This window comes from Harpia harpyja, chromosome 2 (assembly GCF_026419915.1).
Source record: "Harpia harpyja isolate bHarHar1 chromosome 2, bHarHar1 primary haplotype, whole genome shotgun sequence".
In the NCBI taxonomy this organism is placed as follows: domain Eukaryota; kingdom Metazoa; phylum Chordata; class Aves; order Accipitriformes; family Accipitridae; genus Harpia; species Harpia harpyja.
Window position 1 is genome coordinate 58,781,105 of NC_068941.1, and position 25,784 is coordinate 58,806,888.

The 25,784-nt window shown below is 40.5% G+C and overlaps 1 protein-coding gene across 5 annotated transcripts in view; it reads right to left on the reverse strand.

Annotated features, from left to right (window-relative positions):
• Nucleotides 1-25,784, reverse strand: part of CRACD (capping protein inhibiting regulator of actin dynamics) — a 139,861-nt gene that overhangs the window by 4,152 nt on the left and 109,925 nt on the right. For 4 of the 5 annotated variants that reach the window (XM_052779995.1, XM_052779990.1, XM_052779991.1 and 1 more), the window contains 7 exons: nt 23,442-23,577; nt 13,462-13,626; nt 10,857-10,925; nt 9,374-9,556; nt 4,595-7,712; nt 2,922-3,112; nt 1,669-1,834 (listed from right to left, as the gene is read on the reverse strand). In XM_052779995.1, the coding sequence (XP_052635955.1) occupies nt 1,669-1,834; nt 2,922-3,112; nt 4,595-7,712; nt 9,374-9,556; nt 10,857-10,925; nt 13,462-13,626; nt 23,442-23,561 (4,012 nt within the window). In that variant the 5' untranslated portion in view covers nt 23,562-23,577. The remainder of the gene's footprint in view (nt 1-1,668; nt 1,835-2,921; nt 3,113-4,594; nt 7,713-9,373; nt 9,557-10,856; nt 10,926-13,461; nt 13,627-23,441; nt 23,578-25,784) is intronic. The other variant, XM_052779994.1, reaches the window with a different exon arrangement.

A 25,784-nucleotide genomic window follows, 5' to 3' on the forward strand; every position in this document is an offset into this window, starting at 1 on the left:
ATCCATAATAAACCAATACTTGTATACCATATATTTGTGCAATTGATAATGGCTACCTGGCTCCAAACGTAGCCAGTAATCACACGGAAATCCAGTCACTCTTTCCTTTAGGGCGAACACAGTTCTATGCTTTCACTTTTGGTAACTCAAAATTGGTAATTCCTCCTGAATTTCCTCCTGAAACTTTCATTCTAGTGCAGACAGACAGACCAAGGATAATTGGGGTTTGGCCCTTCTTTGATCTAGTTTGACATCATCTATTGTGCTAGAGATTGACTTCTGCTAGAATTAACTATGTACAGCATAACATGACACTACCGAATCTTTCCCAGTAGGGCTGCAGTAGAGCCCCGTTAACAGGTTGACAGGAATGCCGTAAAGCTGCTCCAGCTGCTTACCTCCAAAGCCAGTTTGGGCCCTAGAAGCAGGCTAACAGGGAGCAGGAAAGTTTTGGGCAATCTATGCGAGATCTTAGAATGGTTTGGGTTGGAAGGGACCTTAAAAGATCATCTAGTCCAATCCAAGATGTTGCAAGTAAAACAAGTTTCTCAGGGCTATCTGCACTGGCCTGCAGCTGCAGCGTGGACATACTGCTGCTGAACCAACTGAATATAGGCATGCGTACAGGTTGTTCAGCTTGGAACAATCTGTAATGTAGGAGTAGCTCTGGTTTAGCCTTTACTATCAGATAAATTAATTACCTCATAGCTTTCAACAGTTGCATTCCATAGTTCTTGGCTTGGAGTGCTACTGAATAGATTCAGCCAATATGTGTATTTACTTTCCAAGAAGCCCACACTATTTACTGTGCAACTTGTAAAAAGGTTTCTTCAACACCTATCTGTACTCTTCTCCAAAACCTTTTGCCTAGGACTAATGTTGGCTAGAGAAATATTAGGCAAGTCTCTATTTCAACCATCACCACCCCAAACAGTATGCCCTTTGGGGAAATATTTAAACCTGCCTGCTTTTTGAATATGGAATTGTTTCAGCTTAACTGAGGTGACAGATAAAGTAGTAGGTTCTGGTTCCAACCTTCCATACCAAACATGTGACTGGGAAGGAGAAGGCCTAAATTCAAAGTGACAGGCTACCTTCAACTGAATTGATTAATTTTTACATTTTTGAATGAAATGAGAGTACTCATTCCAAATATTCTGGGGTGAGGATTTCTCCTTGGCAAACTGGGAGATGTAGGAACACAATATGCTTTATTTCCTACACAAATATACTTTGTAGAAGTTAACTATCATTCCCCCTTTGTGCTAACACCCAACCTAAAGACAAAACAGTACTGCAATTACAATTCACAGTAAGTCAAATCCCTCTAATGTGCGTTAGTCATGTTCCAAAAATACTGTTGGATATAGCTTGGGGAGACAGCCTAATTTTTTAACCTTGAACTGGGGCAATTCTAAGGAAATGCAGTAGTGCAGCCTTAATAACCTGGGGAACCTGGTAAAAACCTGTTGAAATTCTGTACTTTCAGCATAATGGCCAGCAGGTGAGACCGGGACAAGTTGTGTTGTTCCAGGCTGAAAGCAAATGCATTTGTAATTCTAGGGGTAATATATGAGGAAAAAACAAATTCATTCACTTTCTCAAAAACATGCAATACCGTTTCTGAAGTGCATTATTCCTCGAGTAAATCTGAATCTCTCACTGTACCTGTCACAGAAGTTGGAAGGGTGTTCGACTTTTTTAGCTGCTCCCTTCTTTCTAGTCTTGACACAGCAGTCTCAATTTTCTTCTCGTCTTCTTGAGTTGTAGATTTCTGCAGTGTGCTTGTTTTGCTGCTGCTACTTTTATTTTCTGACTGATTACTTACAGCAGCCTAGAACAGAGATGGAAAACTGCTGAATGATAAACAGTCTGTCATGTAATGGCTACAAGTAAGAGATGTCACAGTTGATGCTTTCATTCATCACCTGTCCTTTCCTTAACCTTCCTTTTTGGCAAAGGATCGAAACATGCTAATACTTCTAAAACTAACAGTTATTAGAGACTGTAAAAGACGACCCACAAAGTTAAATTTGTCATGTTGTCATTTCAGTCAAAATGCCGAATAGTTTGAGCCAGCCCTACCTGTTAAATACAGCACTGAAACACAGCGTGTGCATCTGTGGGCAACTTCACACCCACTGCTGTTTTCTTCCGCCAGTTATCTACGTCTGTAATTATGCATGTGTCCATCAGAAATTTGGATCTTGTAACAAACAGCAAAATATACTTAGTTACCCCCATCATCTCCCTTTTTACTATCTATCTGTGGTATCTATATACAGCATCACTGTTTTCGTAGCATCACATTGTACTATAAGTAGAAGTGTTTTTCTTACTAACAGAAAACCATGGATAGTAAGTAGCTATTTAGAGAACAGGAAAGAAGTGATACTTGAATTCTGTGCCTGCTTTAGGCATTTGGATGTTCCACGTGACAGTTCATTTCTTTCATTCATCTGCATTTTATCCAAATAATACGTTACAATAATAATAAATTCAAACTTACTAATATTCACCTATATTCACTTATAAATGAGTATTCCAGCTGTTATTCCCCAAGCATTAAGGCTTAACATCAAGCTTTGAAAGAACCATGCTGCATACAATTCTTCTGTTCAATCAACTGTGCAGTGGTCGTGCTTATGATCGCCATTAACTACCACCTGATATTAAGGCATCAGAGTTTACACTAAAATTGTCACACTATTGCACAGTATTTTCTCCTGGAGGTCTCAGTTTTGCAAAAAGGGAACTCCAAATTTTCAAACTACTTTTTACTCACTGTCATTTTAGCTTTTATGAAATCTTATAAACCAAACATTAAAAAAAAAAAAATCCCTTTCACATAATAAAACTAGCTAACAGTTATAATTATGGTATCAATATTTCTAATGGGCAGGTTTCTAAAGATTGTTTACATTTTCTTTAGCCAGCTTCTCTGCTTGCTTTGCCTCTCTGGCTTGTCTCCTCTCTTCCCTCGTAGCTTGTTGCTCACGAAACCCCTTTTGCTTTTGCAGCGCTAATGTAATCCAAAGTGGTTGTGAAGTTTCAACTTTCTCCATCAATTTAGAGCCATCTAAAGAGTGCCTGCTCTGGAGGACTGGCTTTTCTGAAAGAAAACATGAGAAGAATTGGTTAAGTAATGCACATCTCTCGTCTCAAGCAAACCCATACCATTTCTCCACCTTGTGAAAACTCTGGAGCTCAGCCCATTGAATGCCTTGCCATTCACAGACCTTTGTGGTCTGTATGTCAAATCCTGAAACAGTTTTTATGCCTCAAGAATAAGACCTAATTCAACACACTCATACAGCTGTCCAAATTTATCCTTTTTCTGTGAAAAAGCCTACCCCAGACACTTAGACGTCCAGCCTAATTTACTACAAGTACTTGCACTGCGTGAGATATTTAGGTGAAAGTGATACATATGCATTGATTGTTTATAACTCTAATGAAAGGGATCCAGCCACTACGTACTGCAGTTCCCTGGTTTTCCAGCTGTAATTAAGCGAAGAAGAGTGTCCGAATTTTGGCCAGAAGAAGGGGGCTGAAATGATGTACTCTGTAAATGCAGCCCCTCTTAAAAAAAATTTTTTTTCAAATCGTCGCTTGAGCATTTGACTTCCTGTAGCATGCATGAAACTGGGGCTAGCACCCAGTATAGAGCCATGAGTGGTAGGGAGCAGCACTAGGGTGCAAAGGTGCTCCTGCAGAGCTCAGTGAGCATGGAAATGCTCAACTGGCCTGGGCCCTGCGCTCCCAGGCCAGCAGCTGTGCCTCTTAACTAGTTCCCATAAATCCTCATTGAAAAATGGGAGTTAAAGGAAAAAGTGTAAAAACTTGTAAAAATAAGCAGCAGTTCCACTGAGATATGGTTTTAGAAGTGTCTTGATGCTTGCAAAATTCAAGAATGGAAAAAATTGGGATTTCCCGATTAAATGCTGAATTCCTGCCTTGCTCTTTTGAGTGTGCTTGCACTGAAAGGGTGATTTTCACTCTTGTACAGAATACTATTTCAAGCCACAGGGGCTTTCAACCTTCCTCTGAAGAGCCACTATGGCTACTGTAATTGTTTCTATTACTGAAGAATGCCTCTGAAATGCAGACTCCTGCCTCCAGCTATATCGGGTTAGATAGAGAATTTGCCCATGGTAGGCACTATAAGGGGACCTAGATCTTAGTACTTTTTAAGTTACATAATATTCCCCTAAAAAATAGATACAATGTCATGTAAATAATAAAAATTACTTCCTTTGCTCCAATGACACCATTACACATGGAACAGAGTCCATCATCTGACTAACTAGGTAATATCTCTGTCAAGGAAAAAACACACACACTTCAGCTACCTCCTTGAAATTAACTTCCGTAAGCAGGTCGCACTGGTCACACTGAGTTTGTGTGTATCTGAATTAAATTGTGGGGATGGGAAGTCCCATTCGTTCAGACAACCCAAAGCAAAGTAGTGGTACTCCACAAATAATGTGCCAAGTAAAAATTATATCTTAAGACCAAGTTTCTTCCTCTGGACCTCCAGTATCTCATTTTGAAAATGCAGACAATAACTAAATGACCTTTGAAAAATACATACCTTTCTTCAGTGGCTCAGGCTTTTTGTCATTTTTTTCTCTCCATGGAATACTTATAGATGGGAAAAATGACTTCTTTTCTCTGATTTCTTCCTCTTCATTTTTGTACTCATTGGATGGTGTGGGGTGCACTGCATTTGCTCTGTCTTCTTTTCTCCAGCCACCGTCTGATTCAGCTTTAACCAACCTTTGCCCTAGTGTATCAGCTAGGTTTGATCTGTTCATTTTAGAGAGAGGAGACGATGGTGGTGTCTGGCTGGTGGGCTTTGGAGCTAAAGCAGGTTTCTGTGGGACCAGTGACTTGCATGCTGGTTTCTCATGAGGGGGTAAAGTGCTCTGGCCAGTGGCTGGTAGGACCACTGGTGTGCCTGCTGGTTGTGAAATCTCCACCACAGTAATTGAAGAGTCTTTTGAGTCTTTCACATTACCAAGGACGTTCACTCTCCCTATGCCAGAGGATGTACTCTCTTGCGGAGCAAAACCAGCGGATTCTTTCTCACCTTCTGTTGTAACTAGTGGGTCAGGCACACCATCAAAACTATCTCCTGCACTGTATCTTTTCTTTTTCCTTTGTTCAGCCTGTTGATCATAATGGAAACGTAAAGAGTAGTTTGTCCTTCGTAACTTTATCCCAAAAGGAGAAACATTTTCTTCTCCGTTTGGTGCTGGTTTATCTGCTTTTTTTGTGCTGTTATTCTGCTGATTTTCCTGAGCACCAGGAAGTTCTGCCTGGGGTAATTCTTTACCTAGAGAATGAGGAAAACTTGGAACAAGGAAAGATGGAAGATCTTTTGCAAATTTACAGCCTTCTGTGTTGTCTGTCATTTCACTATGGGTTTCCATTTTCTCCTTAGCCTTTTCAGCTAAGCTATCCTTAAAAGTGGAAGCCACATCCTCCTTTGAGTCAGCACATGAGCCAGTGATTCTTCCCACTGGTTCATTGCCTTTTGCCACACTTATATTCTCAGCGTCTGAATTGGTTTTTGAAGCTTCTGAAAATTTCTGCCATGCTGGTGTTATTGAGAACTTCGCATTGGCAGAGAGAGTCTTCCTCAAGTTGCCATGTGGAGCACCCCGTCCTCGGGGTGTCCAGTCGTCACTGTGTCTGCAGACACTTACTCGGTCTCTCTCATATTTGCTGTTTTCTGCGTTCTTCAGGATTCTGGAGCGGATAGAGGCCCACTCAGCTAGTACAGCCTGGTTGTTCGATGTCTCTTGTGCATATTTCATTTTACTGCTGCTGGGCTTGGGATCCTGGGTTTTTTTCTGGGCCTTCTCTGGTGAAGGAATGTCCACATTTTTTCTCTCTTCTGTTAAGCCAAGTAACGATTTACAAGCCGTGTCCTTTATCTGGTTCAAGTTAACTGCTGTGCCACACAGCTGTGCTCCAGTAACCAAAATAGCTGTATGGGGTACACACACAGATGATGGGAGTGTATGGGAGCCCTTGCTGGCAGTGTGCATCCTGCAGTCTTTGATGGATGGAGAAGAGAGTCCTGCTCCTTTGACGGGCATGACTGGACTCAGATTTACTTTCTGAAATATGATCTGTTTATCTCCAGAAGATACTTGAAATGTGAAGGGTCTGGATGCAGTTTGTCTTTCATCTACCTCTTGCCACCGAAGCTCTTCCCCTATTCGCTTTTGCTCCTGCGCCTCAACTTCTCTCTTCAGTTTCTGGGCTAGGACTTCTGCTGTTTTATTCCCTTTTTCTGGCTGTTTGAGTTTTGGGGATCTTGATCCTTCTTGGAGCTTCTCCTCTACCAGATGCCTATCAGCCCCTCCAGAACACAACTGATCCTTGTCCTGTTGCTGTTCCAAGGATTTTTCTTGTTGATTTTGCTGAAGATTTTGTCCTTCTGTGTCTACCCTCTGCTCTTCCAGCTTGTTCCATTCTTGTTCATTTTGTTCCTTTTGCTGCTTCAGTTCATCTTGTTGCACACTTTCCGTACTTTCCAAGTGCATTTGTTTTGTGAGCTTGTGTTTTCTCTGCTCTTCCCGTTTCTTTTTCTTATCCATTACTTGCTGGGGTTGTTCCTTCTCTGTCTTTTCTCCTTTCTCCTTCAAATGCTGCCTTTGTTCCTCCTGTTTTTTCTGTTGTTTGAGGCTCTCAGCTTCTTTCTCCTGCTTCAGTTTTATTTCAGCTTCTTTAAGCTCTTTCTCTTCTAGCTCTTGTCTCTGTTTTTCTTCCTTATTTTTTCCCTTGAGTTCTTTTTGTCCCTCCAGCCAACTTCTTTCTTCTTCCTCTTGACACTGTTTTTCAATCGCATGTTGTCTTAATTCTTCCAGCTCTAGCCGCTTCTGCTCCTCCAGCTCTTGTCTCTGTTTCTCCTCAAGCTCCTTGCGCCTCTGCTCTTCCCATTCCTGATGCCTCTGCTCCTCCAACTCCTGACATCTCTGCTCTTCCCATTCCTGGTGTTTCTGCTCCTCCAGCTCTCGTCTCTGTTGGTCCTCCCATTCCTGGTGCTTCAGTTCTTCCAGCTCTTGTCTCTGTTGCTCCTTCCATTCCTGGTGCTTCTGTTCCTCCAGCTCTTGTCTCTGTTGCTCCTTCCATTCCTGGTGCTTCTGTTCCTCCAGCTCTTGTCTCTGTTGCTCCTCTTTTTCCTGGCGCTTCTGCTCCTCCAGCTCTTGTCCCTGTGGCTCCTCCAACTCCTTCTGCGTCTGCTTCTCCAGTTCCTGCCAACTCTGCTCCTCCAGCTCTTGCCTCTTTTCAGCCTCCAGCAGTCTTCTCTCTTCTTTATGGCATGTTTGCTCTTCTGTTTTCAAAGATGTCTCTCCTTCAAGGAGATACTGCCTCCTCTCTTCTTCACAACACCTTCTCTCCTGCTCCTTCTGCACCTGCTCAAGTTCTTGGTACCTTTGTTCTTCCATTTCTCTTTGTTCTTCCATTTCTCTTTGTTCTTCCATTTCTACAATCTGCCTTATTCTTTCAGCCTCAAAGATGCCCCAGTGATCTTCAATTCTTTTCTCCTCTGCCAGCTGAGGCTGCTTCTGCTCATCTCTGTTCTGGATTAGCTTGTCTGCTATGATGTGTCCATTATAACCTGGGTATCTGTCGCCATACAGCTGAGTTTCTAGGTCCTCTGGCTCAAATTCTGTTATTGTTAAACTTTGTGATCCCTAAAATGGGGAGACAAGTTTGGAGTTACTGAATGTTGCCTAATGGCTTGTTATTCTTTACAGTGAACATCCAATCAGTTGCAAATGAAAAACAACTTTTTTTTTCTGTTTTTTAAACAATGATTTAGATCCAGAGCCAACACACCCATGCCAATTTATGGATCACATCATCATAGATCCCATGCCTCTCACCTATTTGGGTGATAGCCTTTAAAAGAAAGAAAACATCCCAACAGTGATATCAGTATAATGCTAAATATTGAATCACCATTTGGTGTACACGAGCTAATCCAGATTGAGACCTGCCATTTCAAATTTACAGAAACTCAAGGAACAGAGCACAAGTTTCATATGCCTGTTCTACTAAGAACTCCATCCTTTAAGCCTGAAATAATTAGCACCTACTTAAGGGCATTGTTTTGCCAGTTCTTTCATGGCAAATCTAGCTGTTACTTGCAGAGACGGAAGCTGTTGCCTGCAGAAAAGAGCTCTGCAATGCTAGCTGGGAAAGAACACTGCTCAGGGAAACACAATTTGGTTACTTTTCACAAATTCTGAGCCAGTGTATCTACCTCATTAGCTGTGCTGAGACTCCCGTTCTATTGCAGGAACTGTGGGACCACACATGGACAGAGAACCTAGAGCTCCCCGGCAATACTGTACTGTACTGAGACGTGCTAACCGCTGACTGGTTCTCTGTGCGTGCCCCACAGCCCTGGCATGTGGTGCAATACCTGCAATAAACTAAATGCAGATCTTCACAGCTTACTCCTTGTCTCTGCGGCGACATGGTCTGAAGGTGAGCTGCACCTGAAGAGTGCTTCCCAGCACCTTCCTTGAGGAAAACAGCTCAGCTAATGCCCTGTCTGTCTATCATTTGTTGAGCCATCATTTGGCTCCAGTTAAACGTTCTGTATAAACAAGAGGTTTAAATTTAAAATTTCTTCATTGCAAGAGTGATAAATGCAAGTACAATGGTGCGGAAGAAAGGACAGTGGCCTCTCCTGAACCCTGTATTACTTGAATAGTCTTGTCCCATTTACAAGCACTAGTAAGATGTCAGCATAAAACCCGAAATAGCCATGCAGTTAGTGTACAAAGCTAGGATTTGATAATTCACTCTGTAGCTGTAGCAAGTCTTATTCTTTCTTGTAAGGCAATGATACTATCACTGTCAGAACTCATGCCACTTTTAGAGAATCTAATTTTTTTCCCAACCAAATTTTGCACTATCTGATTGCCTATACAGCATTAACAGTGGCAGATATCCTTCAGACCTTTATGACCTAAATTTTTTACTAGAAAAGCTAGACTCAGAAAGCTCTCCCAGTGTAAAATTCTAGTGGAAGTACTTCAGGTGCAAGTATATTTGTCTCAACTGGCTATATTAAAACTTCTTTGCATCTTCTGTCCAGCTGGGGTTTCATCTTTATGTCTCTATCTTGATTTCAAGACAAAATGAAAGAAGCATGCATTTTGTTTCGCCTTGAAGACACGAGATTTGTTGAAGAAGCTTTCAATACCTGTCTCTAACAGTGTTAATCACATTTTAAGACAGTCCTCCGCCTATAGCTACTTCTGGTGCACTCAGTTACAGTTATTTTGTACCCAGCTTCAAAAGCAACCCCCCTCCTCTCACTGTTTGACCAGTGATTCAATACCTTTGTCAATCTCTTGTGTTTTCTTGACATCCTCTGTTTTTTTGGCTTCACTGACAGCTTGTGTTTAGCTGCACTGTTGTCTAGACGAGCAACAGCCTGGGGAACTGCATCCAAATTGATTGTTTCAATTGTGCCAGAACAGGAAAATTGTCTTTTTGGCCGCGATGATTTGACTGGAGTGACCTGTTTGTGTTACAAACACAAGAAGCTATTATTAAGCTATTTGTTCCATTTAAATAAATAAACAAACAAATATCCCACCGCCAAAGCCTTTTCAGTTTTGAATTCAAAGGAGTTATTAGCAGAAAAGACTTTAAATCCTGTTTTTCCATTATACAAATCATGAAGTTTAGACATGAAAGTTACAGCTGTAATATTTTTCCTATTTCCAGTACTACACATTTTTATACTTTTCACTTAAAAACTACTTAGACCATTCTAACTAAGTTTTTTCACAGTTTAGCTCCACTCTGAAGTTGTTGGGATTGAGAAGGACAGGGGTGGAGTTTTAAGCAACATCAAACACTGGGACATTTTAATGTGTGCTTACCGTAGAAAAAATATCTACATCTTTAAATAATTTAGATTGTACACTTTAGGCAAGACCAAATCAGATTGTCTTATCTAAGCATTATAATAGAACAGCTACAGAGCTGTACTCTCTGCATGGGAGATGATCACAGCATTGGATCTCAGACTGGCACAGTGCCTGCAGAAAACCTTCCCTCCAAAGTCATGTGGAGTTGTCCAAGCTGGCACCAAAGAACAGCAAAAAATAAAATAAGACAATACTGGCTTTGATTGGTGCTTTTTTCTCTTGCGCTTCAAGTATTTGGGTTCAGAAAGTGCAAATACAAGCAAAGTGATTTAGTGAGACTCCTCTCATGAATAAATACAGTGGAACTGTATGTCTAGACATGTAAGAGTGAGCCTGTCATCAGTCTCTCCCGTAAGTCACCGAGCTATCATCCCGAGACTTGTATTTGGCACAATCCAAGCGGAAAAAGAAGACAGAAAAAAAAAAAAAAAGAAGGGGGAAAGCATCTTCTGTAAGGAAAGAAACTCACATACATTGTTTTCAAGACAGCTCTGTAATCTTCGGAAGGTTAAACATATGCTAATCAGGGAACCAATTACTTAAAAGCTGATGGAACATTTTGCATATGTTTATTGAATTACATGTAAGCATAACAAAGTAGTAGAAGTACTTATGAAAATTATGGCTCTATGATTAATACATCAAATGCAGGAATGCTACAAGACTGGCAGAGAGCGAGTTCTGCTGTCTCCTGCAATCAACTCTTACAGATTTCTCAATCTTAGTTATTGCTTATTTACTAGCCCCAAAACTGTGCAATGTTCACAAAATCTTGGGTGATGAATGAAACAAGGAAATATGTATTAAAGCAAAAACTGACCGTTAGGCTTCTAATAACTAATATTAGAAAGTAACTCAGTGCAAACCAAGTGTAAGTTTTTTTACCTTTTCTTCCACTTCATGTCCTGTTCCAGGCAAATTCATTGTTCTCAACAAATCTGGAGTGTCAATGGACTAGAAAACAGGAAGATTACCACAACTAGATATTAAAAAGTAAAGGACCTAATAAATATGGTTCAAAGGACTTGTGAAATCATGCATGTTAGGGAAGATTTTTACCCCATCTCCTGTCACTGCAGGATTGAAGGATAAACAATTCTTGTTCCTAAATGCTATGAGTTTCTCCGTGCTGCTCCTTGAATCACTGCTGTCTATACAGAAGCAGTTGTTGCTACAAGATACTACAAAAGGCAGAACACTCACACTTCCTTAACAAGATAACCAGATTCCAAATCCAAAGAAAGAGCACACCTTTGTAGGATTTCAATCAGCTCTTAAGAACTATTTTCTCCTGACCTACACCTAAGGAAAAAAATATAGGAACCTGATCAAACCTGATCAGGCATTACGTCTGCTGCAAGTTGTTTCAACTCCAGGTTGTTGACGACTCCTCTTCCTACAAAGCAAGCCAGCCCCCCCCGGAGCAATCAAAGCCTATCAGTCACTAGGACTCCTTAGCTACTGTCCCTCTCCAAGCCATCTCACAGGAAGGGATTTTGAAGGCACAGGGGTTGAAGTAGCATTCATGACACCCAGAAACTCTGGTTTTAAGCATTATGTCACAGTATTACTTCGTAAGCTAATGAATGTTGGGATAACAATTGCACAAGGTGCACGCAATTGGTAATATAAAGCCTAAAAAATCAGCTTTACAAATACAGGTTAAATGAAACCCAGAACTCCTGCCATCAATCCAAGTTACTCAGTCAGGAAAATCAGAAGTCACAAAGCAACACAGGAAACCTGTTTGAAGTAGAGCAGTGCTACGTGGTCCTGGCCACCAGCTCCTGACAGAAGCCACGCCATCCCCCCAGGACCTATGCAGATAAACATGCAGAGGAGTTACAAGGCCACTAGCAGAGACAGGAGCAGAAACAAGGCAAGCTGCCGTGCACCAGAAATCTCTGATAAAGCCGGTAACGAGTAGCGTGCAGAAAGAGAAAAGGAAAGTACCAAGTGTTCTGGCTGACCCTATGCATGTAGCATTGGTTTGGTTTTGTCTACAATCTCCTCTGAGTAGGGATGTTTGTTCCTTCAGTATTTGGAAAAAGATTTATGCAAAGGGGCATTCATTTGGTTTACAAAACATAATATTTAAAGAGTAGGTGGTGAAGACTGAATCTCTCCCTTCTTATTACACAAAGATACTTTAGTGTTTTTTTTAGTGCTGGAATTATTTTCCCCTTTGAGCTGGAGGTCTCTAGGTGACATTCAGGTCTCCTGCAGGACTGAGCAAGAAGGCTTTCTGCAGAGAATCTGTGTTGGTCTCAAACACAGAGTCTCGCCTAGTACCAGGGTACAGAGCCAAAACCTGGCCACAGTCCCAGTGCACTCTTTGTGCCCTGAGGCACGCAGGATGCTCTCGATTCACCTTAACTGATTGCTTCAGAAGGGAGCGTTTGTGAAGCGGAAAAAAATATACCTTACTTTGGCTTCATTTTTATCCTTCCAGCCTGCAGAGGAAGAGGCGTGAGTGTGCGGGTCCTACCGAAATGCCTGGCTCCCTGACAGATCCGACCGCAGCCACAAAGGAAGTGATCACAGAGGAGACCCTTGAAGACTGATAAAGACTTTGGGCCACCTCAGCCATAAATGTCCCTTCTGTGTGTTTGGCTGAATATAGGCATAAGCTGCAGAGGACACTTAACTGCCTTTGCCTTTCACATGAGTGGAGGCTCATGCGCCGGTGTCCCTCCACGATCTTAAGGGCTGCATGTGCATGGTGGGTTGCTGCTTGCCTTCCCCAAGGGTTCGCGGGCACAAAGTCAGCCTCCCCTGGGCAGGGAAGGATGTCCCTCTGTCCCCCACGCTCCCTGCAGCCATTACAGTGACACACAGAACCCGTCTCGCCTTAAAGGATTTCCAGAGAGCTTCTGTCACTCACTGTGTTTCTTCACTGTCTGAAAGAGACCTTTCTGGACACTTGAATGCCCACAGTTCCTGGTATCAAAATCTTCATGGATAATTTGAATAATTATTTGAATTATACTGGAGATCTGGATTTAGGGAGAATTCTCAAAATGTTTCTCCCCCTTCTTTGCCTTCGGTTCCCATCCATGAGAAACATGGATATTTACCCCAAGACCCAGGATTTTACAGATTTAAGCTCCAGACCCCTCTCGTTTTGGAATTATTTTCCTTTTTACCATTTGGTGCCGTGCACAACCTTCCATGCTGGGAAGTCCATATTTCAAGACATTTTCTGTCTCAGAAAAATTCCCTATCTTCTAGCTATACTGCCAAGTGATGTCTGCACTGATGGAAGTTCAGAGCAAATGTTCAAACCAGTAATTCTGTGGGACCTGGCTCAGGATTCCAAGAGCACACGTTTCTCACCAGGCCAAGAAACACAAGCTGAGAGATCCCACCCACATAAAACAGCCCGCTGAGCTCAGCTATGCCTCACTGGAGACATCTGCTATGCCCCAGTAGACTTTACTGGTTTAGTACTGCTATAAATGCTATGAATATGTCGATTTAAAGTGCTTACTTTATTACCACTGTCTGAGATCACAGTGTCCTGCTGAGTCTCAATCTCCATGGGGCTACTGAGCAACACATCCTCTTCTATACTAGTGTTTGCCTCCCCCATCGTCCTCACAGAAATTGTCATTTGTGGAGGCTGCCCAAATTTTATATTCTTGGCCAACTGTTGCTGAAAAACAAGGAAAGAAAATACAAAAAAAAAAAAAAAAAGGTATTTATATTATCAGCAAAACAAGCCAAGTCTAGCACGTGCCCCTTCTCCACCTGAAAGCTGCACAGAAACATTCAAGGCAACTTCTGACTCTGGACAAAAAAAATCAACTTGAGGCTCACATTGCTGCAACATGATGGGCACCCCCTCTTCTTTCTCCCCACAAAGTGACCAAGGTCAGGAATTTACTGCATGATTTCTGATTTTGGATGATCAACTTGAGTTCTTGTCAATGTTGCCATGTTTTGCAAACTTACTGTGAATTTTGAAACATTCCTTCTCTTTTTTTAATCTATGTCCTAGGTCAAGACTTTGTTTATAAAAACTAATTATGAAGCCTTACTATTGCAAAGAAATAAGATTATGAGCCAAGTGTACACTGAGAAACTAAAACTGCCCCAAAAGGCAACCTTTTTCTTCTCCAGCCCCCAAACCCTGCATCTCATGCATCCGTAGTTCTTAAAGTTATCCTTATTGTAATGTTTAGTGACAAGTTTTAAATGTTAAGGGTTTGGCATAACCCTGCCTTAGAGGAGGCAAATTCTCCAAGGAGGAGAAACCCAGCTTCTTTTAGATGCTTGATCTCATAGTAACAATACACAAACTCATGTCTGCTCATGCTCACATGCACTACCACATCATTGCTTTTGCACAAAGAAGTTTATGCAGGGGACGTGCAGTAAATGAATGGATAAAAGAGCTTTCCCACCATTTATTTTCCTTGTTGAAGTAGTTTTCTCTCAAGGATTACAAGAAAGTACTCTTGAATTATATTAAGCATAAGAAGAGTAAAATAAGTAGCATATAATCTGGTAGGATGAATTAGAGAAATTACAGTCCTGACTACTGCAGAGACACATACCATACAGTCTTTGAAAGTGAACTTTTTGCAAAAGAGTTAGAAGAAATTCTCTAAAAGGAGCAAATGGAGTAAGGAACATTTATTGATAGATTTTCTTCCTGAAATATTTCAGGGAATCATTCTCAGTTAGGAAGGAAAGGACCGTGGAGTTACTTTCCTCCTTTACTCTCTTTCAAGCACAGAAAATTCTCCAAATGACATCTCCCATTTCTGTCTTGTATTACTATGAACATCTACAGCTCAGCAATACTTGATTTACTGTGCAGCTTCTATTCAGTGGAAATGTCAGGTACATACACGGACCCCTCACAGGAGTTTGCCACTGAGAACTGCAGAAAATTGGAGTAGATGGCATGCAAAACAAAGACTTTTTTTTTCCCATAGCACAGAATCAGTAGCATGGCTTAGGTGAGCAGCTGGCAAGGGAAGATATGCTTTAGTATGGATGGATTTCTAAAATGATTCAGGTCAGATCAGTCTCGCTCGCCACCATTGCCCAGCGGACTAGACTCTTATATGAAGTTTATCCATATTACCCCAAAACATTACTAGATTTCTGTATTGAACTATTAAGACAAAAGGTACATCCACAGACTCCTCATAATCAGGTTATTAAATTAGAATAGTTTTTCTCAGTCTCCTCATTTTGGTACGCATTGTTTACACCCACTTGGATTTTGGCAGAAAGTAATGCAATTCATCTAAGTACATCATTTTGGCATAGTGGGCAGTTCTGAATGGCACAGTTTTATTCCCTTCTAGATCACTGGCAGTGCACCCACAGTCTAAAGGCAAGGATTTCACCAAGTCTTCCCAGGCTTTCATGTCAGCAGTGCAACTCTCCGACTTGAAATCTTTTGTTTCCATTGCGTAAATGGGAGCTGGAGAGAGCAAATGGGTCTGTATTAGATAGTGTGAAGGCTGTAATTCTGCTCTATTCCTGAAGGTCCTCTGATGCTAGTAGAAAATAATTTCAGAACAGCTTCTTAATTTGATAACATGTTTTAAGTTGAGGCTGCTCCCTTCTTCTTCCTGAAGTCATATTCCTAGACAAATAGTTCTCCCAGGCTGGAACCATCAGCATTACCTGAGCAAACTACCCAAGAAACTAAGAACTTGTGCATCTTTTCCATGGTGAGAACATGCATGCACATACATATTGCTTGCAATGTGTTTTGGAGGAAAGGATGGTGTGTTATTCTCTTGATCTTCTGATCAAGTTCTTGATTCTAGTGTGTGTGCAGTGCATGGTGGGAGTTGTGTGGTGATGGAGCTATTGTGGAGAATGGTCTGTGCTTGAAAAAGAATGGCCTTTTTAATTGTCATCAAGGATGCTTGAGGGCTGTGCTGTAAAAATGTGTATTTCTGTATATAAAAGTTTAAAATGTTATTTTCCTGATATTTCCAGGAAATAGACTACCCTCAATATTTATGGACTGTACACAGGTTTGTTGGGTTTAATTACTTCAAAGTTTTAAAAGTTTATTTGCTCAGACTTGCATAAATTAGTTTGAAGATTGAAGAAGAAGCTCTAGTAGCCCTCACATTCCTTCCAGGACAGAAGGCTCTTCTCTGTATTATTTATTTATTGGCTTTTTAAAAATAAATTTTGGTTAAAAAAGCCTCCACTAATAGTTCTCCACTGGCCAATTTCTTTCAGTGCATTCTAATCTCCAAAGCTGATGCTGAATACCAAATGTCAAAATCTCAAATAGCTTGTTACCACTGACCAAATTTATTCTTATTGCTTTCAAAGAGCAATGTTAAACCTGCTCCTTGTCCTTTTTCAAAGTGTGCTTATACTGTAACTACAACGCAATTATCCTCTCTCAGAAATATTCATACAGATACATTCTCTACCTGGCCAATCATAAAAACCCTAAAAATGCATCATCCCTGAAAGAAAAGAAAAAAGCCACAACTTTTACTTGGAAGAACGTACACAGATAGTCCAACCCAGAAATGGAGAGAGACATCAATTTAAGCTGCAAGGCCATTGAAAAAAGGCCATATTCCTTGAAAAGGAGCATCTTTTTCAGTTAGACATATATTTCTGAACACAAAACTATAAATCCTCTGTACTTGCGAATTCCCTGTGCTGACAGCATGTGGATGATGGTTGCCTAAGGAGGATTATTTGCAACATCGGTCATTAGAAGTTGCAGGCATGCCATTTTGTTCCTCTACCATTGTGTAGTCATGTGTTTAAATACAGTTTTGGAAATCCCCATAGATGCATATCGGTCTCAGTTAAATGACCCTGGTCTCCTTTGGTTTGTGCAAGACGACTTGTAATTTAGCAGCCAGAAATCACCGTCCTGCTCTGAAATCTAGCTGTCAGCTAGACGGAGAAGGAAAGAGATGAATGTCTCCTGCCTGCACCTTCCACTTCCAGCGTTATCAACGCCAATGGGCTTTCCCAGTCCCTCACTTTGCAGCCAGTGGACAGGTATTTCCACTTGCAAACCATTCTCGGCACCAAAACAGCACGGCTACCACATATGACAATGACCATGAAACAGTGGCTGGAGGCACCACCCACACAGGGGAGCTTCAGAATGGGATCATCAAGTTGTGCTCCACATCAGGTTTACCTCATCCCTGATTTTTTTTCTATGAGATTCAAGAGGTGCATGAGAGTTTGTCTATTCACACCCAACCCAGGTGGCTATCGGTGCAGTGCCATTCAGTGTGAGGTGAGGGGCAGGGCTGCACATCTAATAAAGGCAAAGAAATACTGGGAATTTAGAAGAGAAATTAAAAGCCTGCACTCATCCAATTTTTAAAATCTTCCTCAGTAACTGGACCATGACACAGACCCACTTTTATCTAATGCAAAATAATTTGCTAAAATATGATATTATTTAACTGACATCTTTACACCAGTTTACCATTAATAACTTCAGCAATAAAACTCCTAAGTTAAATTGGTCTGCATTGGTTGGCACCTGCAGCAAATTAAAAAGCTTAGACTTTCAAAGCACTCTTTGTGTTTGCATAGGAAATGCCACAGCACAAACTTTCCATATTAACCGGCAGAGCGCCCAGATTGGGCCGTACATCTCCTCTTTCACTCCAGTTTGGCTCCTCTTCTGTGTACATGCCTGCTTGCATGCATGTTGGATTCAGCCCCCTGAAACCACGTCATTCTTATGGCTCTGTGCCTGGAGTGAATCCAAAACTGGATCCGCTGAGCTTCTTAGTCTGTTCAGTTAAAAATCATTAAAACAGAGTGTACTATTTCAGCTGATTCCACTCAAACAAGTCTTACAAGAAATGCTGGTCATATTTTGCCTTCAAACTCAAATACTTATTTTTCATGTCTGTTTGGAATACCCAGATATATAAATAAATTAAATTATGTTTTCTAGTTATATATAATTGTGAAATAATGACTTAATCAATAATACTTGTCCTAAGAAGAGCTATACTGTTGAAATTCTACATTGTCCTGTACAGTCTCTCAGAGTGACCCAAAAATCAAATGCCTTGGGAATATATAAGAACAGGGTGAGCCCGTACTGAGATTTTCCCTGTAAACACTCCAATGATTTGTGGCATCTGAGGACTTTTGGAGTCAATAGCCAGTTGGGAACTTTTCTTTTATGAATTTGTTTCATTGCTTTTTGAACTTTTATAAATATTCCACGAATAACAGTGCTGTATGACAATGAGTTCTACAGTCCAACTATGCATAAAGAAATATTTGTTTTGGTTTTGGTTTGAAAGTGTTACTAGTTTCAACTGATGCTCATGTGTTCTCATGCCGTGAAAGACTGAATAATTCTCCTATATTCATTTTCTCAATTCCACTCATGATTTCATGCATCTCTATCATATTGTCTCTCTTATAATTTCTTTTCTAGGCTGAAAAGACAGTTTACCTAATTGTTCTTTCTATGGAAGTGAGTCCACTTCTTTATCCAAACAGGAAAATCTGCAGCATATCTAAACAAGCAAAACACCTCACATAAGCAATTTTTTTTTTTTTTTTTTAATCAAAGAGAGAGAATAACCTGGAAAGCATCGTGTGAGAAGTTATAGTTGTATAGCTGGAGGCTTTACAAAGTAAACTAGATGTAAAATTAACATGCAAACCTACTGAAAAGGAGGAAAATAAGAAGTATTACCACAGGTGGTTTGGATATAAGATGCAGGGAGGGAACTATTCCACTCTCCGTTGCTGGAGCAGCATGTGCTTTGGGGCATTACACCTCAAGAAAGATTTTGGGAGAGTCCGAAATAGAAGAATGGTGAAGAAGCAAACTGTATATGGATCTCTAGAGATACGTATTTGCAGAAAATCCAGATGCAAAATAAAGATTTTGGTATACAGTGGCAATGGACCACTTACAGATGCTCATGTGTTAAGAGCAAGACTTTCTGGAGAAACTGGAAGATACTTACAGGATCTATGGCATTTGTCACCTGAGTCTCTCCTTGCAGAGTACCAAAAGCAAAGCTGATGTGAGTAAGGAAAATGGAAGCTCATTTCCAGGGCTTAATATGATTACAGGAAAAAGGGGGTCTGCCCCAGAAATTCTAGAATGACTAAGAATGATAAATCTAGTTTATAAAGTGAAAACAATTGTCAAATATGAAGAAAACAATTAGGCTGCAGCAGCACTAGAAGATATTGGCAACAAAGAAATTAATTGTAAGAAATACAAAGCTGGGCAGTCGTGCAGTGAAAATTCACTCCCAATTCTATAAAATGCAGAGCATCAGGTTAAAAGATAATAGCTTAGAGGTTTAGCAAACAACTTTGTAGCCTTGTTGAGATCTGGGCAATATCAAACAGAAACAAAAATGGGAATGGCTGGTAGAATACAGATGTGCCACGCACAGTAGGGGAAGCACCAGTCTGATCATTAGCTAAGATATGTTAATGACTAAAAGAAATGGGATCCAAAACTGAACAGTCATTAGGTCTGAAAGGAAGAAAATTATTGGGGACATTCATCATTACAAAGCCAGGGAAATGTGACTTTAAAATTGGTCCTTTAGAGTTTGACCAAGAAGTCTAGATTCCCAAGACACGTTTTATCATAATTAATATCTGTGTAATAAATGGATGTTTTACAAATTTAGAGAGCAGAGGGTTTGTTTGTTTTAAACCACATGGCCACATAAAACAGAAAAGATGTAGCCCAGTAGTTCCTAAATGCAATAAGCCATATGCCATAGTCAACCTTTAATATTTCTTGCAGCTGACTGCCACAGCCTTATGGATGCCAGATGATGCAAGATACTTTCAGCGAAGGCAAGAGGTGGAGAACAAGCTGTCCTTTTGCCTCCAGAGGCAGCAGCAGTGCCACACCACGGTATTGTCACAAGCAAAAGGGGGATAATGGCTTAGACGCATCAATATACTAATTCTCAAAACAAGTTTCCATTTTACTTGCTACAGTTTTTGTGGGTCTGAAACAAAAAATGTCTTCTGTTCATTTGCTGACCACTTCTGGCAAATATCAGTAGTAGGAAGAAGAGTCATGGTGGTAAAATGCAAGGAAATGGATCTAATGCACTCTGATGCAAGACAAAAAAAACCACTAACCTTTGAAAGGGAAGGATGTAAAAACAAGCTCCTAGAGTTTCTTCTACGTTTGTTCTGACACACTGCTAAATTTAGATTTTAAACATCCCTTCTGTGTCATTCACAGTCCTGTATGAGAAGTAAAGCAGCAGATCCCAAGAAACTAAATGAGTTCAGCATCAAGAGTACCAGTGCCTGGGTACCACCTCTTTGTGGGAGCAGGTTCAGGCTGGCTTTTAACACTGGATCTTAAAAACTAGGTAATGATAAATCTCAGCAGATCCAAAGGACAAGGAAAAGACTGCTTTTACAACAGCAGATGGCTTAAGCCAACACAAAACTTCAGGATACACAAGGGCTCTTGGAGGTTAACAAGAAGTCAGGCTTTTATCAGCCCGACTTCTAGCACACACTAAAACCTTTGAACATGACCAAATCCATTTACAGAAAGCCTGATAAGATGAATGCTGCCAATCTGAAAATCAATAAAAAGAAATAAGAGCTATTCCAGAAAGAACTAATATACCTTGCACACATAATCAGAGAGAATTCCTACAATAAGAACCTGAACTAGTGCATACGCTGGCCAGCTGCCCAGACTGCTACAGAGTTTTGCACCATTACACAACATTTTTTGTGGGTTCATCAACACTCCAAAGTCAGCAGAAATGCAAGGCAAGAAGGGGGAAACACTTTGGGGGTCAGCAGAATGAGATCCAGCACCACCAGTATTAAATGGCTTGCATTTCTATTCTGATTTCAAAACCCTTTTCACCATGCTATCAGTTGGGCTTGTAAGCATGGTGCCTCTTCCAAAAAAGATTTAAGTTTTCCAGGAATCTTCACTGTACCACCCCCAAAAAAATCCTAGAAAAGGTTAAAATCTACAGAGCTTTTGATCTCCATTTGGAATACAGCGAGTTCAGAGCTAGCACAGGGCAATGAATCCTGGCAACATTTCTTTACTGAGGAGCATCTTGCCAGGCAATTGGAGAATGGAAATGCTGTGCTTCCACCGTGACATACAAGCCTGGGCAAAACCACAGTAATGTTGGTGGCATAGCAATGACTTGGGACCAGGAGTTGGCCACAGAATTGGTTTTAAGGGATGGAGCGCTCTTCAGAGGAGATGACTGTCTCCTCTTGTTCCACCACTTGAAGAAATACAGACATTTCCAGTGGGAGCAAGCTTGCAGAAAGGGACTTTCAAGTAGATACAAGCTTCTGATTACTGGAGACCGAGTATCAGTGTTTTCTGTGACTACAAAAAAATCACACAGCAAACACAGTCTGCTTTTAGAATACTAGAGAAGAAAAAAAAGGATGGGGTATGGAGTGCATAAAACCTTCACACAGGAATGATAGTCCAAATAACTGGTCAGACCTGGGACTCAACTCTAAGGTCAGCCTAAAAATGTGCAATGGGATTTTGGCATGACCATGTCCTAAACCTCAGGGAACAGTTTAGGGCACGGATAGGGAAATGGGGACAGTTATGTGCTGGGCAGCAGGTTTTGCAGATTCAAGAGGTGGCCCCTGGGCTTGTTATAAGGAGCCTTTCCATGGGGATATGAAAAAAATTCATGAACATTTAGATGAATATATAACTTCTGTGTAAACATGTAAATAGTTAAAACTGTCATTTACAATCTATTATGCATTTCCTTGCTGATTGAATGAGTTGCTCTGGATACCACCATCATCAGTAGAGTGGGAAAAAATTAATTAGGGATGTTGTTACAGGCTGGGTTGCAGCTATATTAAAATGATAAAAATGAACTACTGTCCTTCAATTTAAAAAAAAAAAAAAAAAAAGGTAACCACACTTTTGACATCAAGCAGCTGAAACAACACTCCCCCTTCAAATACATGCAAGCAACCACACCAAAAGAAGACTTATGCAAAGTTCACACAAGCAAGAGCGTTATCACTGGCTATTTATTTCACTTTCAGGGGTGACTATTTTTGCTTTAATTTTCCTGATTTACCATTTGCTTAGTGAAGATGGTCATTAGCAACTGCAGTAACTGTACTTTTTGTCATGTCTCTGAGTTTAGTGAAGGCACTAATTTCCATTGGGAATTTTAAGGTGAGTTTGGAAATGGAAGCCACTCCTACAAAGTGAAAAGTTATTCCAAGAAAAGCTAACGTACTGAAGCCAAGACAACAGATCGAACAGATAGGGAGGGCATAGCTCCCTGCAGAAGTCAGTGGGCTTTGTATCCAAAGGACATTCAAGCATTCTGCAAGACAGGTCCAACTACCTTGTGACTTTGCCCAGAGTCAGCAGTCATTTAAAATATAATGGTTTCTAGCCTGGAAAGTAGCATGCATTGAATCTACCTGACCCAGGGATATTTAAGTTGAAAAACCAGCACAGAGAAATTGGAGCTGTCCTAGTGTGGTTTCTACTTCAAAATTCACCCACAGTCAGCACAGCCAACGCTGTTCAGGTGCTCTGTCTGCTGACAGCACTGGACAGGAAGAAAGAACAATTTCATCCTGAAGGTCAGATCTGTCTACTGTGCGTGATCTCTCACTCACCAGAAAAGATGGACAGTGACTAGACTTTGGAGGTAAAAGAAACCAGTGGTATTTTACTAGTCAGCTACAGGGTAATGACATTTGCACAGCATTAGAAATTTATCAGCATTCTGACAGGACATGTCAGCATCCTGAGCAATAAACTGAAATGTGCTTCTGAAGGACAGCTCTTTCAAGGTCTAAAAAGGCATAGAGCTGGGAATCTTACAGATGTACGAGAAGTAAAACAAAAAATTAGAGCACTAATAGGACAGAGCTCTGGAAAAGAAAGGAAAGCAGGTCATGTAAAGCTCTTTAGAAGAAAATACTCAAATGTGTTGTTTATGTAGTTACTTATGTGCTGTTTGCTTTGGAGAGATAAACGTATCCACCTTTCATGAGAACCATTGAAAGGACAGGGAGAAAAAGGAGGAGAAAAAAATGCAATACATAGGATAATTAAATCAGCTTTGCAAAGAAGTGTCACTCTGCATGCCACTCCCTGCCACCAAACACCACTCTCATTTTTTCACTCAGTACCACATCTGTAGGTCTCAGGCATACAGATCAGGACATGCCAAAACCGTGAGTTCAGTTCAAGTGAGTTCCACAAGATATAGACATTTCTGCAGGTTTGCCTTGCAGCATCACTGCCATACCTTTCCCTTTCAAGACCAAAACCTAGGTCAGGTTATCTGAATTATTTACATGGCTTTTGGCTAGACAACTCACATGGCCGAGAAACTGCCCCAAGACTATTGAAAAAGCAACCCACCTTCAACCATATTTAACACATTCTGGAGACCATTTTCCACCACATTTTAAATATTTTTCCTACTTACAATTTCTTACCTGAAGAGTTTTGACTTTTCCTAAAACGTTCTCCTGTGACATTGCTTGGATGGCCTGTTCACTCTCTGTTCTCCCATCAGGTATAAAAATACTGTCATGGGAAAAAGCTCGACTGCCCATAGAATAATGGGAGGACCTGGAAAAAAGCAGTTAAAAAGTAAATAAGCACAGCAATTAATTTATGAGAGTGACCCTTCATATCACAGCTGCCCTGCTGTATAGATTTTCCTTCCCTCTTGCCTTCTACATAAAAGCTTTGAATATTCTTGGAAGAGTGGTATCCAAACATGTTCTGTTATCAAAAGTTTAACAGAGGTACACGATTCCCTCACACACAGTTTTCCTTCTTGGAAGGACATAGAGTGGGGTGTTTTTCACAGGCATGTTGAGAAGTTCAATCGATTTTCCTTAGAAATCTCAAATCTAAATGTTACTTTTAGGATACAGAGTAGATGATGAAGATGCATACATTACAGACTGCATATTTAAGAAAGCCTGCATTCGTGCTTAGTCCCAATGCTTGGGACCTGCTGCCATTCTTAGCCAAAGACAGACAGCAGCTCCCAAGCAAAGGTAGCTCTATGACACAAAGAGAAATCATACACTCTAGTAACCTACTTATAAAGAGTTACCTCATTTAGCTGATTACTTAGCTGTTCCTATCACCACAAGTATGACCACACTGACAATAAAATGTTATCATCAACCCCCTGAACTGCTAAGAAGCCTATTACACCAACCCATGTGGGTTTGATTAGCAACAAAGAGTGAGAGATGCCTGTGTGTTACCGTTAAACTAGATTACCGACGCCAAGGAGGAGTGCGTCATGAACAACCTAGTTATATGGCTCTGCTCTAAATCCACGGGTAGAGGGATTAAACAAAAAGTGGTTTCAGTTACCAGAAATTTTAAAGAGTCATCAAGAAAACTGAGAATAAAAAAAGGTTTGTGGGTTGTTACTTTGGGGTTTTGGGGGCATTCTGGGGGAAAAAATGTTTGAGTTTGAAAGCCATGTTTTGTCTCGCCTAGAATATTTCATGGTGAGTGGAAAGCCAGTAAAATACAAACATGATAAAAGCCACAGTAGAATAAAATGGAGAGGTCTTAGATCTCTCCTCTTAATAACTATTGGCAACCTATGGAACCCATTTATGGCTTCAGTAAACAAACAATCTGGAGAAAAAAAATAGATACTTTTTATACCAATCTAACAAATACAACCTTCTACATGTGAGGAAAAACATTATAAACAAATACTTCAGCAGAAGCAAGGAAGATACTTCCAGAGAGAGGGGTAAGTAAAACAAGAAAAATTAAAGCCTCACGTATTTAAGAAAATCAGTGTATTATCTTTTTGTCCCTTTTAAAATATGCTAATTGTTTATAAAGTGTTCAAGATACTTCTATTCATACTTTGGGGAAAAAAAAAAAGTTTGGAATGTATTTACTACATTTTCATCTCATTTTTTCCTCAGGTATGAACACAATCTTTTTAAGTAAAACCAGTAACATTTTCTTACCAAGGAAGAATGTTATATAGGGTTACATTAACCTTTTATAACTGATTAAATGATAGGCTATTCTTGACTTTTATAACAAAATTTCTTACAGGTAACCTGAAAATAATAGGAAAATAGCCCCCCACAACCTCTCCATCTCTCTAGTTTATATATAAAATACGTGTGCACTCACAAAATAATCAATCCAAGCTTTGGGGGAGAACACACACAGCTCGCTATATCATTTCACCCTCCCTGCAATCATAGACTAGCTGAAAAACTATTTTTTATCCAGAATTAGTATTTGAACAACATGCTTCATTTGAAACAAACCAGCACACAATCAAGCAAAGAGCTGGTCAGTATTTCACAGCATTTTTAGCCATGAAAGAGGAGGAACATTTAACTGAAGCTATATTCTATTTTAGAATTTTTTTTTTTTTTTTTAATAAAAACCACAACTTGATTGCCTTTGGCTGCTAAAGGTAATACACCTTCTTTTAGAAACCTTTTATTAGAGACACCATAAAAGTATATTTTTAAACCCTCTTCTAAAAAGGTTTCTATACCAAAGTGTCATGACTCAGCCTGTACACAGAGCTGTGGTAAAATTGCGTGGCACTGGAATATATCTAACATCCTTGGCTGTCCAGGAGTCAGCCCATGAGCCACAGTTTTGAGAAATGCCCCTTAAACAGAGACAAATTCCTAGCAGGCCTGGCTTGCAAAATGAGCGGTTTGACATGAAGCTGAGTGAAAGTTGGCTGTTTTCATATAACCATGTAGGTCTGTTTGAACTGAAAGCTCCAGCATTGCATTCAACAAGGGGGGGGGGAAAAGTCT